Raw genomic sequence first — 15,622 nt, 5'->3', positions numbered from 1 at the left:
CTGAAGCGCAAGAGCGATCACCTTGCCTTCATGTAAGTAATGATCAAGATAACACTGCGTCGATTCAATGCAGTGCCCTATGCACCATTGGGTGCGGATAAGGGTTATAAGTAAGTAAGTAATTAGTGTATTTTTATATTAGATACTGTATATATCGCTCACTCCTTTCAAGAACGTCATAAATCAAAAAACTTGATTTTTCAGGAGAGCGTTTTTAAAGTTTAAAAATATTATACAATGTATTAAAAATAAATATCAAGCCACTTATTGAACTTTTTACTGTGCAACAGATCTTTTTAGGTAAAACCTGAAGGTTTTTTCTTCATTTGAAAAATATTTAGTATATTTAAAAAAATAATTAAACAATACCTTTTCTTCAAAATGCAAAAACAACATTTTCTGCCCTGTAGCGGGTAAATATTAAGTTAAAAATATGCCTCTTTTGCTGGGATATAGTACATTTTCTGGGCATTTGGAAAACATGCACAACTAAAAATTTACGATTTTTGATTTATGACGTTCTTGAAAGGAGTAGGCGATATGTATTATGTTAAAGGCATTAATTCAATAAATAAATAAATTATTGTATTGTATGATAGTCTTCGCTTACCATTTCAGTGGCCAAGCGGGCTATCTCCTTGGCGGAGCCGACCATCCTGGTCTGGTAGTCCACGAAGGAGTCCGCCTCGTTGAAGGACCCGATGAGAGACATCCTGCAACCAAAAACAAGTCAGTTTATCTGGTAAAGGCGCTTGTAGCATCAAGGTGCTGATATGGACTGCCCAAAATAGGAACACAAGTGATTAGTCAACATCATGGGAACCCGACACCACACGTCTTCTTCTTCCTTATTCCTGGCTCCATCCCAACTTTCATCGTCTTTGTAGACTGTCAGCTCTCCTCGTCCTCAGGCTGTAGGTCCTTCTGTCATATACAACGTCGCCTAGATCATGCCTGTGTATCATGTTATCTTTCTGTAGCATACATGAATTCTTTGGTCTTCCTCTAGATGTCTTTCGTGTCGGGTTGTGGTCCCGCGGTTAGTGTCGCGAACTCTTGAGTCGGAGCTTCTCGGTTCGAACCTACTCTGCCACAATTTGATATCTACATATTTCTAATAATGAGCGGCTTAGGCTCACAGAAATAGTATTAGTATTTTTGTTAGTAATAAAAAGACAAAAATTTTTCTCTTTTTTTAATTAAATACTTAAATTAAACCATATTATTTTTTGACATCTCATCAAAGATGAAGAAGAATATGGAAGTCTGGGCATTTACGGGGCTGACGACCGTCATAGGCTGGTTTAAGTGATCACTTTACACACGTGTAACATTCACCAATTCTACCCATTATTGACAACCACACTACTCAAATTCTTGGAAGTTCTATATATATGAACCAATTCAGAAACCTTGTTCTTGAATCACTAGAACTTCTTTACATCTCACCAATAGATGTCTCTTGTGAAGGAAATGAAGGAAAGGTGATCAGCCCACCGCTTCAGGTACCAGTCCAGGGTAGTATTGAATAAATATTACAGTGAAAAAATCATTAATATTTATTTGACCCCCCTGGGAATCGAACCCGGGACCTCCAGAATGGTAGCCGAGCGTGCTGACCATTACACTACGGAGGCGGACATAATAAGCAAGGTAAATAATAAATGCAATTCCTAAGAAGATGCAAGGTTGGGTACAGTCTAGAGATGGCGGGTCACCTGTGGTCGGTGATGCGCGCCACGGAGCGCGTGAGGGAGTCCAGCAGGCCGGAGACGATGCCGCGCTGCGCCGACAGCTCCTCGGTGCTGTGCAGCAGCTCCCCGGCGGCGTCGCGCACGCCCTGGCTGTACTCGTCCACCTCGGGGTGCACGCTGGTGGCCTGCAAGCGAGAGTGACACATGTTACGAGGAAGTCCTACAAGGCCGCCGTGAGCTCCCAACCGACACTAGCACTCTACATCCGGACACATCCAATGAACAGACTTGACAATTAGTCCTGGGCAGCTTGCACGGTGAGCTCCCAACCGACAGCACTCTACTTGACGTCCGGACACATCCAATAAACAGACTAGACAGTTAGTCCTGGGCAGCTTGCACGGTGAGCTCCCAACCGACAGCACTCTACTTGACGTCCGGACACATCCAATGAACAGACTAGACAGTTAGTCCTGGGCAGCTTGCACGGTGAGCTCCCAACCGACAGCACTCTACTTGACGTCCGGACACATCCAATGAACAGACTTGACAGTTAGTCCTGGGCAGCTTGCACGGTGAGCTCCCAACCGACAGCACTCTACTTGACGTCTGGACACTGGATCCAATGAACCAAATTGTTCACAATATTTTGGGTATTTTTAAATGAATCGTTAAAATTTTTAAATCGATTTTACGTAATTGCAAGAATGATTTCCAGTACCGAGGGTAGAAAAACTGACTAATCGGCGGTTTAGTCATTTACGGTTGGCAGCAAAAATTGGTACACAAATTGTGAATATTTTTGTTATAAATTGCATTTTAACTAACCATCACGCCGCTTTGCCGCAGGGGTAGGCAGAGAGAATAGAACGCCACACCACTCTGTCTTTGCAAACAATCTTCGCCTCTTCCACGTTCATGCATCTCCTCATACATATCCGTCGATTGTTACGACTCCTAACCTGACCACTTTCAAGTATTTGGCATACCTGATCGTGCCATGTTTTTCTCGGTCTTCCTCTGCTTCTTTTACCAATTACATTCGCCTCATAAATTTGTTTCACCGTTCTTTCCTCACTCATTCATTAAATTGCATTATTTTTACTATTATTACAAATTTGCTTGGTTCTTGAGGTAAGTTATCAATTTATTTTTGGTCAATAAAGTATTAAGCATAAGCTATGCAGATGGAAGGCAGACTGCTAGAACGCGGGTACGAGGAGCGGGTATGAGCGTGAGTCTCACCCTGGGGTTGCCGCCCGCCTCCTTGGCAGCCAGCACGAGCTGCGTGGCGCCCTCCAGCAGCGTCTTGGTCTGGTCCAGCAGCTGCTGCTGGCGCCGCGACTCCACCACGTTGGAGGCCACGCCGATGGCGGCCGAGGCCAGCGGCTCCGCGTACGACACCTGAGGGGAATGAACATTAGTCTGTATGTTCCCGATAGTTACCTTAGACAAAGATTGTCTCCCATTCCTATACACAGGACCAACCTGCCGATGGTTATGCCTGTAGGAAGAGCTACCGCCATGTTGAACAATATCTTATTGTTGCGCGGTACGATGGATAATCCTAAAATTATCCGAAACATTGGTCTGTATGTTCCTGATAGTTACCTAAGACAGCGTCGACATTCATTGTCTCCCATTCCTATACACAGGACCAAACTGCCGACGGTTATGCCTGTGGGAAGAGCTACCACTATGTTGAACAATATCTCATTGGATATTGGTCTGTTCCATGTGTCTGAAGGAGTTTTCCGAAGCGGGATTCTTCTACACCTTTAGCAATAGTATTCTTGCTTATTTTCTATTTTTGTTAAGGTATACGATTTAAATTTAAGTTTGTAATGTGTATATTAGCTATAAATAAATAAATTGAATTGAATTGAACATTTTTACAGGCAAGTTTCAACCAGGCCGTTAACGCGCTCTCTAATTCCTTGTTTGCCAGGCCGGCCATACAGAATGAGCTCTCCTTTGAGCTTGTCGCAAGCCAATATCAAATCTGATTGCAATATTTTTTAATTAGAATATATAGAGACATCTATTAGGAAGATAAAGAAATGCTAAAATATCAAAATTTACCAATATTATCAAAGTTACAGTCATCTTTTTAAAAGCTTTTATATTTTTGTTGAAAAAATCACGGCCTGTTGGGTACGGCCATATTAAAACCATCCGGCATTAAAGGGATAATAAACATTGTTTCGGGCAAGTTTTAATTAACATTGTTTTGGGCAAGTTTGAATAAACATTGTTTTGGGCAAGTTTAAATAAACATTGTTTTAGGCAAGTAGATTGTTTTTATTTCTAAGTAAATAAATATGTTTTTATTTGAATCTGTGTTAAGAACAGGAGAAGGCGGACTGCTGACTGTCATCAGCAGGCCTTCCGTTCCACTAGAAGAGGGTTCGGCATTTTGTGTCTTTCTTTAGGGCAAGTTTGAATAAACATTGTTTTGGGCAAGTTTGAATAAACATTGTTTTGGGCAAGTTCGAACGAACGTTGGTGCCGACAGCACGAGGAGTCGGAGGGGTTCTCACCATCTGGTTGACGCTGTGGCCGAGATTCTCCGCCTCCGACTTGGCAGCAGATCTCAGCGGCTCTATCTTGTCCAACATCTCGTTGGCGGAGCTGTCCAGCTGTTCGGTGAAACCTGAAACCAAATGTACATATTTACATAGCCACTTACAAAATGATACATGTCGGTATCAGCTAAGGAATATTAGAAGCATTTGCAAGAATCTGCCAGTTGATGCTGCCCGTCAACTGGTGAATGCATTTGTAGCACCCAGGGTCCATTATTGTCATCATCTTCAAACCCTTATCTGCACCCGATGGTGCATAGGGCATTGCATCGTATAGAAGCAGTGTTATCTTGATCGTTGAATACACGAAGGAAAGGTGATTAGTCTTCCGCCCCAGGTACCAGTCCAGGGTCATATTAAAGAAATATTAGACCGAAAAGTCACTAATATTTATTTTGACCCTCTTGGGAATCGAACCCGCGACCTCCAGCACGGTAGCCTGGCGTGCTGACCATCACACTACGGAGGCGGAGAATAACACGGGAACGGGAATTTACGGGAATGGCGCTGCACAAATTAATCCGGCACTCAGCAGTGATGCCTGGTGAGGGTGGTTACCTTGGAGTGTGTTCCCCTTGCGGACGGGCAGCGTCTGGGACACGGCCATCAGCGAGGCCTGGTCAATCTCCCGGATCTGCGAGGACAGGATGTCCAGCGCGGCCAGACACTCGCTCTGTCCCGGAGCCTTGTCCCTAAAAACACAGATCAACGTTAACACAATGCCAGCTATATTTTGAATTACCCAACGCCCAAGCGACTCTAAAATCTAGCTACAGCTAAAACTAACACCGTTTATGATAGCCCTACTTAGGTATTTGATGTGTGGTTCTTTGTGAGATTGCTAGTTTTTTGACTTGGGGTTATTCTAAATCTTAAGTTACTAGGAGCTCTAAGGGAGTATTTTTTTTTTAACATCTCAACATAGATGAAGAAGAATATGGAAGTCTGGGCTTTCGTCTCACTAATAGATGTCTCTAGGTAAATTATAGTGATTCAAGCACAATGTTTCGAAATTGGATCATAAAATATATATATATATATATATATATATATAGAACTTCCGAGAATTTGAGTAGTGTGGTTGTCAATCATGGGTAGAATTGGTGAATGTTATTATTAAACCCGTATCCACACCCCAATGGTGCATAGGGCACTGCATTATATAAACACAGTGTTATCTTGATCGTTAACACACGAAGGAAAGGTGATCAGCCCTCCGCTTCAGGTACCAGTCCAGGATAATATTAAATAAATATTAGAGTGAAAAAATCACTTATATTTATTTGACCCCCCTGGGAATCGAACCCGGGACCTCCAGAACGGTAGCCGAGCGTGTTGACCATTACACTACGGAGGCAGACGAATTTGTGAATTGTGACAAAATTGGTGAATGTTACATGTGTGTAAACGTTTTGACCAATATCACTAGTGTGTTTATGGTTGGTAGGAAGATATTGCTTTTTAGCAATAAGCCCGCCAATGTACTTATTTATTTTCTGTACATGAAGTTTAAATAAATAAATAACGGGAACGTGGAAAGCAAAGATGAGGAAATTTAAAATAAGGCTTTTATTTTAGATGGGAATAGATCACTAAGCGATTTTTGTTTCTTCTAACTAATTCAATATGGCATTGTTTGCATGCTGTGGTAGTGATTGTCCTGACGAAGAGACAGGTACGTCTCCAAACCGGTAAACATAAAAATATCAGTGAGTGGTTATATACTATACATATATATATATATATAAATATAAAACCCTTATCCGTACCCAAATAGTGCATAGGGCACTGTCATATAAACGCAGTGTTTTCTTGATCGTTTATACATGAAGGAAAGGTGATCGGCCTTCCGCTTCAGGTACCAGTTCATGGTAATTTTGAATAAATATTACAGTGCAAAAATCACTAATATTTATTTTACCCCCCTTGGGAATCGAACCCGGGACCTCCAGAACGGTAGCCGAGCGTGCTGACCATTACACTACGGAGGCGGACATATACTAATATTATTAATATTTTTGTAAAAAAATAAATAAGTAAAAATGACTAACCACAAAGTAAATGCTTTAAATATTAATAACCTTGAGGATAATAATTCAATATGTTTTTATTTGAATCTGTGTTGGGAACAGAAGGGATAATCTAGTGTGGGCCAGTCGGGAACTTGTCAGCATTTGCTCGTGGTCAGGAAACCACGTTGCACTCCTCAGGAGAAGCCGGACTGCTGACTGTCCTCAGCAGGCCTTCCGTTCCACTCGAAGAGGGTTCGGCATTTTGTGTCATTCTTTTGGGCAGTTTGAATAAACATTGTTTTGGGCAAGTTTGAATAAACATCGTTTTGGGCAAGTTTGAATAAACATCGTTTTGGGCAAGTTTGAATAAACATCGTTTTGGGCAAGTTTGAATAAACATTGTTTTGGGCAAGTTTGAATAAACATCGTTTTGGGCAAGTTTGAATAAACATCGTTTTGGGCAAGTTCGAATAAACATCGTTTTGGGCAAGTTTGAATAAACATCGTTTTGGGCAAGTTTGAATAAACATCGTTTTGGGCAAGTTTGAATAAACATTATTTTGGGCAAGTTTGAATAAACATCGTTTTGGGCAAGTTTGAATGACTAGTTGGCTAGTTGGCTAGTACCTGATGTTGTTGATGAGTCCCTTGATGCTGTCGGTGACGGTCTTGCTGTGCGTGGCCAGGAAGGTCCACTGCTCGCGGTCGTTGGGCTCCACGGCCAGACTCTTGGCCGACTCGATCATGGAACAAGAGCCCTGGATGATTTTCCTGGATAACAGACAACCCATGCGTCATTACACGTTGACAATACTTTGCATATTGACATATCGCTCACTCCTTTCAAGAACGTCATAAATAAAAAACTTGATTTTTCAGGAGAACGTTTTTAAAGTTTAAAAATATAATACAATGTATCAAAAATAAATATCAAGCCACTTATTGAACTTTTTACTGTGCAACTGTGAAGGTTTTTTCTCCATTTGAAATTTTTTTAGTATATTCAAATTTATCCGTAGTGAAATGGTCAGCACGCTCCGCTACCGTTCTGGAGGTCCCGGGTTTGATTCCCAAGGGGGGTAAAATAAATATAAGTGATTTTTTCACTGTAATATTTATTCAATATTACCCTGGACTGGTACCTGAAGCGGAGGGCTGATCACCTTTCCTTCATGTGTAAACGATCAAGAGAGCACTGCGTTTATATGACGCAGTGCCCTATGCACTATTGGGGTGCGAATACGGGTTTTTTATTATATTATATATTTAAAAAAATAATTAAACAATACCTCTTTTTCAAAATGCAAAAACAACACTTTCTGCCCTGTAGCGGGTAAATATTAAGTTAAAAATATGCCTCTTTTGCTGGGATATAGTACATTTTCTGGGCATTCCGAAAACAAGCACAATTGAAAATTGACGATTTTTGATTTATGACGTTCTTGAAAGGAGTGAGCGATATCATAGTTCATGCTGAAAACTCTTTTTAAATCCTCGGTGCAAAGTAGACTCAAGAATGGCTCCATGATTTGGGGGCCACACGAGCTCAAGTACTCTCTTATGGTAGAGAAAGTCCAAAAGAAGTTCCTGAGGTATCTCTTCATGAGAAAGTACGGCTATTATCCTCGGCTCTACCCGACCCAGTTCCTCCAGGGTATGCTCGGCTACAACAGTCTAGAGACTAGAAGGAATGTGTATTTGATGAGGCATTTCTATCCATTGTTGCGCGGTATGATGGATAATCCTGAAATTATCCGGAGCATCGGTCTGTATGTTCCCGATAGTTAGCTAAGGACAGCGTGGGCATAGATAGTTTCCGATTCCTATATACAGGAGCAACCTGCCGATGGTTATGCCTGTAGGAAGATATGCTGAACAATACCTGTTCCATGTGCCTGAGGGGGTATTCCTATAAGGGATTTTTCTACATCTTTAACAAGAGTATTCTTGCTTATTTTGGATTTGTTGTTAATGTATACGCTTTAAATTTTAGTTTGTAATGTGTATGGTAATTATAAATAATTAAATTGAATTGAATCATTTAATTTTTTTTAAAGAAACCACGTCTATTTTGTTATTTTTACAATGGCCGTAACCAATCTATATATCGTAGTCATACAGGAGAAAGTGACCAAGTGCATTTTTTACAAAAACGTGATCATTGACTATTTGATATCTTACTAGCTTAAAATTGCCCTGAAAATATCCCAAAGCGATTTTAAACTTGGAAGTATAATGTATTGACTTGGTAAAAATGACTAACTGCATTGATGTTTATTTTGTTGCCAAGCAAAAGTGACTTAAATGGCCCTCCTGAACATTTTACGCTTTGTTAGTTGGTCACTTTCTCCTGTACGACTACGATATAACACTATTTTACAGAGTGACTGCACTGACCTTCCGCTGTCCAGGATGGGCTCCTGCGCCCGGCGCGCCTGCGTGGAGATCCTGGCGGGCACGCTCACGAACTCGGCGCTGCCGGCGAACTGGCACAGGCTGCTCACCGCCGCCAGCAGCGGCTCCGTGGCCTGCGAGCACCTGCTCCGGTTGGACTGCAAGAGGGCGAGGCAGTCAGTCAGGGTGTGTCCATGGTGCTGTGCGCGTGCCGGTGTGGTGTGTGCGTGAATATTGTCATATAGAGTCGTGTGCATGCCGGTGTAGTGTGTGCATGAATAGTGGCGCATAACATAAAAGTGGCGCATAGCATAACATAACATAAAAGGTTTTTCCGAAGCGGGATTCTTCTACACCTTTAGCAATAGTTCTTGCATATATTTTATTTTAATGTATACAATTTTTTTTTTTTTTTTTAGTTTGAAATGTATATATTAATTGAAATAACATTGTATGGGTGCCGGTGTAGTGTGTGCATGAATAGTGCACCATAATGTTGTATGTATGTGTGCCGGTGTAGTGAGTGCATGAATAGTGCACCATAGTGCTGTATGTATGTGTGCCAGTGTAGTGTGTGCATGAATAGTGCACCATAGTGCTGTATGTATATGTGCCAGTGTAGTGTGTGCATGATAGTGCCCTATAGTGTTGTATGTATGTGTGCCGGTGTAGTGAGTGCATGAATAGTGCACCATAGTGCTGTATGTATGTGTGCCAGTGTAGTGTGTGCATGAATAGTGCACCATAGTGCTGTATGTATATGTGCCAGTGTAGTGTGTGCATGATAGTGCCCTATAGTGTTGTATGTATGTGTGCCGGTGTAGTGAGTGCATGAATAGTGCACCATAGTGCTGTATGTATGTGTGCCAGTGTAGTGTGTGCATGAATAGTGCACCATAGTGCTGTATGTATATGTGCCAGTGTAGTGTGTGCATGATAGTGCCCTATAGTGTTGTATGTATGTGTGCCGGTGTAGTGAGTGCATGAATAGTGCACCATAGTGCTGTATGTATGTGTGCCAGTGTAGTGTGTGCATGAATAGTGCACCATAGTGCTGTATGTATATGTGCCAGTGTAGTGTGTGCATGATAGTGCCCTATAGTGTTGTATGTATGTGTGCTGGTGTAGTGTGTGCATGATAGTGCCCTATAGTGTTGTATGTATGTGTGCCAGTGTTGTGTGCATGTGAATGTGTGAATAGTGCCCTATAGTGTTGTATGTATGTGTGCCAGTGTAGTGTGTGCATGAATAGTGCACCATAGTGCTGTATGTATATGTGCCAGTGTAGTGTGTGCATGATAGTGCCCTATAGTGTTGTATGTATGTGTGCCGGTGCAGTGTGCGCATGAACAGTGCTCACCTGGGAGTAGTCGCTGTCCAGCGCCTTGATCTCCTTGACGAGCAGCGCGGTGGAGTTGGCCACCTCCTTGGCCGACTGCACGAAGTGGCGCTTGGCCACCGGGTTGGCCGTCTTGGAGGAGGCCACGCGGCACGCGTTGCACAGCGCGCTCGTGTGCTTGGCGATGAGCGTGGCCGCCGACAGCACCTGCCCCTCGCTGCTGGCCGGGTTCACGAGGTTGTCGCAGGCCTGCCGGATGACCTGCGAGGCGCGCGCGAACTGCGCCTGGTCCACGAGCCCCGGGCGCCCCGCCACGCTGCTCGAGTCTGACACGGCCACCTGCCGAGGGACAATCCAAACATCAGCATAGCAACACCACAAATGTATTCTATGCAATAAAATGACTATGTAATTTTTTCCACGTGAATTTCAAACCGACACCATCAGACTTAACCAACATCACCAGTCTGGTGATGTCGGTAATGACAAAATCCAGTTGCTGGTCAAATACAATTCATTTATTGTAACTGCAGACAGTTGGTAGAATTCCATATTGAATTGTTGGGTAATATATCCAAAATTAAACACGGTTCGTTGGATTGAATTCTACATTTATTTATGTATATCGTAGTCATACAGGAGAAAGTGACCAACTACCAAAACGTAAAATGCTCAGGAGGGGCATTTAAGTCACTTTTGCTTGGCAACAAAATAAACACCAATGCAGTTAGTCATTTTTACCAAGTCAATATATTATACTTCCAAGTTTAAAATCTTTTGGGATTTTTTCAGGGCAATATTAAGCTAGTAAGATATCAAATAGTCAATGATCACGTTTTTGTAAAACAATGCACTTGGTCACTTTCTCCTGTATGACTACGATATGTTAATACATAAATAAATGTAGAATTCAATCCAACAAACCGTGATAATGTCCTAAGAAGAGGAAACGCGTCACATATTAACATATACATAAATAAATGTAGAATTCAATCCAAAAAACCATGTTTTATTTTGGATATATGTATTACCCAACAATTAAATAGAATTCATGTAGAAAATATTACATCGTTTCTGTTTTATAAATTGATAAATCGATCATTAAAATAAAACGATTACAATCTGACATTAGTATAAAAATAAAATTTTGAAAGAGGAATTAATTGTTTATAAAAGTTGTATGTATCGCACAAAGTGAACAATGATTGTCAAGGAGAGTGTTATATTACTTACTTATAACCCTTATCCGCACCCAATGGTGCATAGGGCACTGCATCGAATTGACACAGTGTTATCTTGATCATTACTTACATGAAGGCAAGGTGATCACTCTTGAGCTTCAGGAACCAGTCCAGGGTAATATTAAATAAATACTACAGTGTAAAATCACTAATATTTATTTTCACCCCCCTGGGAATCGAACCCGGGACCTCCAGCAAACACACTGACCATTACACCACGGAGGCGGACAATTATATTAACCTATGACGGTCGTAAGCCCCGTAAATGCCCAGACTTCCATATTCTTCTTCATCTTTGAAGAGATGTCAAAAAACAATTATATTACCATACCACAAATATCTAAATGCTTTTAATATACAAAATATGCTATAATTCTGAACGGTTTGCTGTGGAATTGCTCACCAGGTAGGCCGCCTGGGCCGTGCACTCCACCAGGCCGCAGATGGACTCGGAGACGCTCCGCACGGACTTGCCCAGCAGCTCGTGCTCCGACTCCCGCGCGTGGTTGGCCATCCCCGACATGCTCTGCCCTGCGGACCAACCGAAACACACACTGTGACAACGGACCATCAGTCTGCGCAGAGAGAATTCACGCATCTCCTCGTACTGAATGATTTCCTGATACTCAATTAAATCAAGAACTTAAATTAGATTTCATTTATTGTTTCCGCGGTCACTTTGTGGTAAAATCTAATTAAAATTTTACTTAGTAAACACCACTTTTTCTTAAAATCTACTGTGACACGTGTTTCGATGCATTCCGAATAATTTTGTTTCGATGCATTCCGCAACATACGGTGTTTGAAAATGATGCGGAATGCATCGAAACACGTGTCATAGTAGATTTTAAGAAATAGTGGTATTTATTAAGTAAAACATTAATTAAAAATTAAATTAGATTACTTAGAAATATTAGAAATTAATTAATTCATTCATTCGAACCCTTACCCGCACCCCAATGATGCATAGGGCACTACATAATTTAAACACAGTGTTATCTTGATTGTTAACACACGAGGTAAAGGTAATCAGCCCTCCGCTTCAGGTATTAGTCCAGGGTAATATTGAATAAATATTGGAGTGAAAAAATCACTTATATTTATTCAACCCCCTCTGGGAATCGAACCCGGGACCTCCAGAATGGTAGCCGAGCGCGCTGAGCATTACACTACTTGATTACTATCACGGGAAAGAGGCTAGACATGTGGATGCTATGGTGGGGTAGTTACCGAGGGTCTTGGAGTGCTCGATGATGGTGTCCACGCACTGGTAGTAGCCGAGGTCGCTCACCGGCTCCGCGGGGTGCTGCAGCAGCGGGCGCACGCTCTGGATGCTGCGCACCGCGCTGTCGCACTCCTTCTGCCCGGGGGCGCCCGAGGTGCATACCTCCACCTGCAACCGGAAGCCATTATATGATAATCCATCATCCAGACACTAGATCCCACAGACAGTTGGTCCTCCAGACACTTATCCCCCTAGATATTTGATCCTCTTAACAGTTAGTCCTCTTGACTATTGATCCCTAATCCTCTAGTTCCCCTTGATAGTTGATCCTCTATCCCCTAGTTCCCCTTGATAGTTGATCCCCTATCCCCTTGTTCCCCTTGATAGTTGATCCCCTATCCCCTAGTTTCCCTTGACAGTTGATCACCCTATTCCCGAGAAATTTGATTAATTTTGACCATATCTAGAGACTCGGACTCCTAGACAGATGATCTCTTTGACAGTCGATCCCCTATTTCCTAGACATTTGATCCTCCAGACACTTGTTCCCTGGACAGTTGATACTATATTTAAGGGACACTTAATCCGTAGATAGTTGATCCCCTGAACACTTCACACCTAGACAGCTGATCTCCCAGACACTTGGTTCCCTAAATAGTTGATACCGTATCTAGGGTACACTTAATCCCTGGACAGTTGATCCCCTTGACAAATGATCCCACAAACAGTAGGTCCCCTTGAAAATTTATCCCCGAGACAGTTGATTCCCCAAACACTCGATGCTTAGACAGTTGATCCCCTTGACAAATGATCCCACAACAGTAGGTCCCCTTGAAAATTGATCCCCGAGACAGTTGATTCCAAAACATTCGATGCTTAGACAGTTGATCCCCTTGACAAATGATCCCACAAACAGTAGGTTCCCTTGAAAATTTATCCCCGAGACAGTTGATTCCCCAAACACTCGATGCTTAGACAGTTGATCCCCTTGACAAATGATCCCACAAACAGTAGTTCCCCTTGAAAATTGATCCCCGAGACAGTTGATTCCCAAAACACTCAATGCTTATACAGTTGCTCCCCCAGACTATTAACTAAATATCCAAAAGGCATGGATAGATCCGGTAGATCTATGAGAGTGAGAGAGAGAGAGGGCGGTGCTGACCAGGTAGTTGATGGAGTCGGTGACGGCGCGCGCGGCCGCGGAGAGCTGGTTGCGCACGTTGGGCTGCGAGGGGTCGTTGGACACCATCTTGGCCGTCGTCAGCAGCCGGCTCGACTCGCGGGACACGTTCTTCATGGAGACCACCATCTGGCTCTGCGCCTCGTAGTCCTGCACGACACAAGACAATCATTAACTGCTCAACTGATGAGAGACAAAACAACGACACAACATTCTGCCTCTGCAAACATTCTTCGCCTCTTCCACGTTTGTGGATCTCCTCATACTTTTTTTTTTAACCCTTATCCGCACCCAAAGGTGCATAGGGCACTGCATCATAAAAACACAGTGTCATCTGGACATTAATCCTCATGTTTTAAAAAAAAACCCTTATCACACCCAAAGGTGCATAGGGCACTGCAGACCGCAGACACCTATTCGCAAAGCTTAGTACGCGGCTGCTCTGGGCCCTTGTAAGGTGCCATGTACATGTAATATATCACTCACTCCTTTCAAGAACGTCATATACAAAAAATTTACAATTTTCAGTTGTGCATGTTTTCGGAATGCCCAGAAAATGTACTATATCCCAGCAAAAGAGGCATATTTTTAACTTAATATTTACCCGCTACAGGACAGAAAGTGTTGTATTTGCATCTTGAAGAAAAGGTATTGTTTAATTATTTTTTTTAAAATACTAAATATTTTTCAAATGGAGAAAAAGCATTCAGGTTTTACCTAAAAAGATCTGTTGCACGGTAAAAAGTTCAATAAGTGGCTTGATATTTATTTTTAATATATTTTATTATATTTTTAAATTTTAAAAACGATCTCCTGAAAAATCAAGTTTTTTGATATATGACGTTGTTGAAAGTAGTGAGCGATATAAGTAGATTTGTCACGATAAAGTGATCCCCGCCCACTCACCGTGGTCTGGCCTGCCATTTCCATGGAGACAGTTAACAGCTGGCCGTAGGCGCGTCCAAACTGCTTGCTGGTCTCGCCTAGAGCGCGCGGCGACGATGCAGCGGCGTGCACCGTGTCCGTGGAGGCCGCGTTCAGCCCCTCGGCCGCCACGTTCAGCTCCTGCTGCAGCTGCCTGTTGACAGAAACACGCGTCAAGTCGGGAAGAGATATAAGTGATCAAGACTCGTCAACAGCCTACAGCTTAAGCTGCAGATAGGGTTTTTTATGCCTGCAGACCGCTGGCGATGGGATTTGATAATTGTGTACATATAGTTTAGACCTTAACAAGAGATTGGTAACATTTTTAATGTGTCCAAATACTAGTTCACAAATCTGGATTATCTCCAATTATAGGAGTTATTTTTCATATTATTTTTTGACATCTCATCAAAGATGAAGAAGAATATTAAAGATAAAGCTTCTTTTCATCTCACTAACAGATGTCTCTAGTGAAGTTCCGACGACCGTCATAGGTTGGTTTAAGTGATCACTTTACACACGTGTAACATTCACCAATTCTACCCATTATTGACAACCACACTACACAAATTTTTGGAAGTTCTATATATATATATATATATATATATATATATATATATATATATATGAACCAATTTAGAAACCTTGTTCTTGAATCACTAGAACTTCACTAGAGACATCTATTGGTGAGATGAAAAGAAGCTTTTTTATTACATATTCCATATTCTTCTTCATCTTTGATGAGATGTCAAAAAATAATACGAAAATAACTCCTGTAATTGGAGATAATCCAGATTTTGTGAACAAGTATTTGGACCCACTCAAAATGTTGTAAACAGTCCTTACCCGTAGCTCTTATTGGTAGGGGGGAACTCTCCCATAGACAGGATCTGCAGTGTCTCGTTGATGCTTTCGATGGTGGAGTCCACGTCCTGATGTCCGGGAAGGGAATTCACCGAGTGGTTGAGCGACTGGAAACGTAAAACAAGGGAATAAACACACCGGGATTTGTGAGCAACGTACGA

At 42.1% G+C, this 15,622-nt stretch overlaps 1 protein-coding gene across 9 annotated transcripts in view; it reads right to left on the bottom strand.

The window, feature by feature from the left end:
* The window catches only part of rhea (Talin_middle and talin-RS domain-containing protein rhea), a 142,521-nt gene that overhangs the window by 43,641 nt on the left and 83,258 nt on the right, over nucleotides 1–15,622 (bottom strand). For all 9 annotated transcript variants that reach the window (XR_015838102.1, XM_088265982.1, XM_088265979.1 and 6 more), the window contains 13 exons: nucleotides 15,444–15,568; nucleotides 14,580–14,751; nucleotides 13,656–13,823; nucleotides 12,496–12,658; nucleotides 11,669–11,796; nucleotides 10,046–10,363; nucleotides 8,689–8,843; nucleotides 6,919–7,062; nucleotides 4,838–4,971; nucleotides 4,235–4,347; nucleotides 2,940–3,098; nucleotides 1,719–1,879; nucleotides 611–713 (listed from right to left, as the gene is read on the bottom strand). Coding sequence is in view for 8 of the 9 variants with exons in the window: in XM_088265982.1 (XP_088122108.1) it covers nucleotides 611–713; nucleotides 1,719–1,879; nucleotides 2,940–3,098; nucleotides 4,235–4,347; nucleotides 4,838–4,971; nucleotides 6,919–7,062; nucleotides 8,689–8,843; nucleotides 10,046–10,363; nucleotides 11,669–11,796; nucleotides 12,496–12,658; nucleotides 13,656–13,823; nucleotides 14,580–14,751; nucleotides 15,444–15,568 (2,043 nt within the window). In the remaining variant the exon portion in view is untranslated. The remainder of the gene's footprint in view (nucleotides 1–610; nucleotides 714–1,718; nucleotides 1,880–2,939; nucleotides 3,099–4,234; nucleotides 4,348–4,837; nucleotides 4,972–6,918; nucleotides 7,063–8,688; nucleotides 8,844–10,045; nucleotides 10,364–11,668; nucleotides 11,797–12,495; nucleotides 12,659–13,655; nucleotides 13,824–14,579; nucleotides 14,752–15,443; nucleotides 15,569–15,622) is intronic.

The sequence above is a fragment of the Brachycentrus maculatus genome, unplaced genomic scaffold (assembly GCF_059751285.1).
Source record: "Brachycentrus maculatus isolate JH-2025_06_01 unplaced genomic scaffold, ASM5975128v1 h1tg000259l, whole genome shotgun sequence".
Lineage (NCBI taxonomy): Eukaryota > Metazoa > Arthropoda > Insecta > Trichoptera > Brachycentridae > Brachycentrus > Brachycentrus maculatus.
The sequence above is the reverse complement of the archived record's forward strand: the minus strand, read 5'-3'. Positions and strand labels throughout refer to the sequence as shown.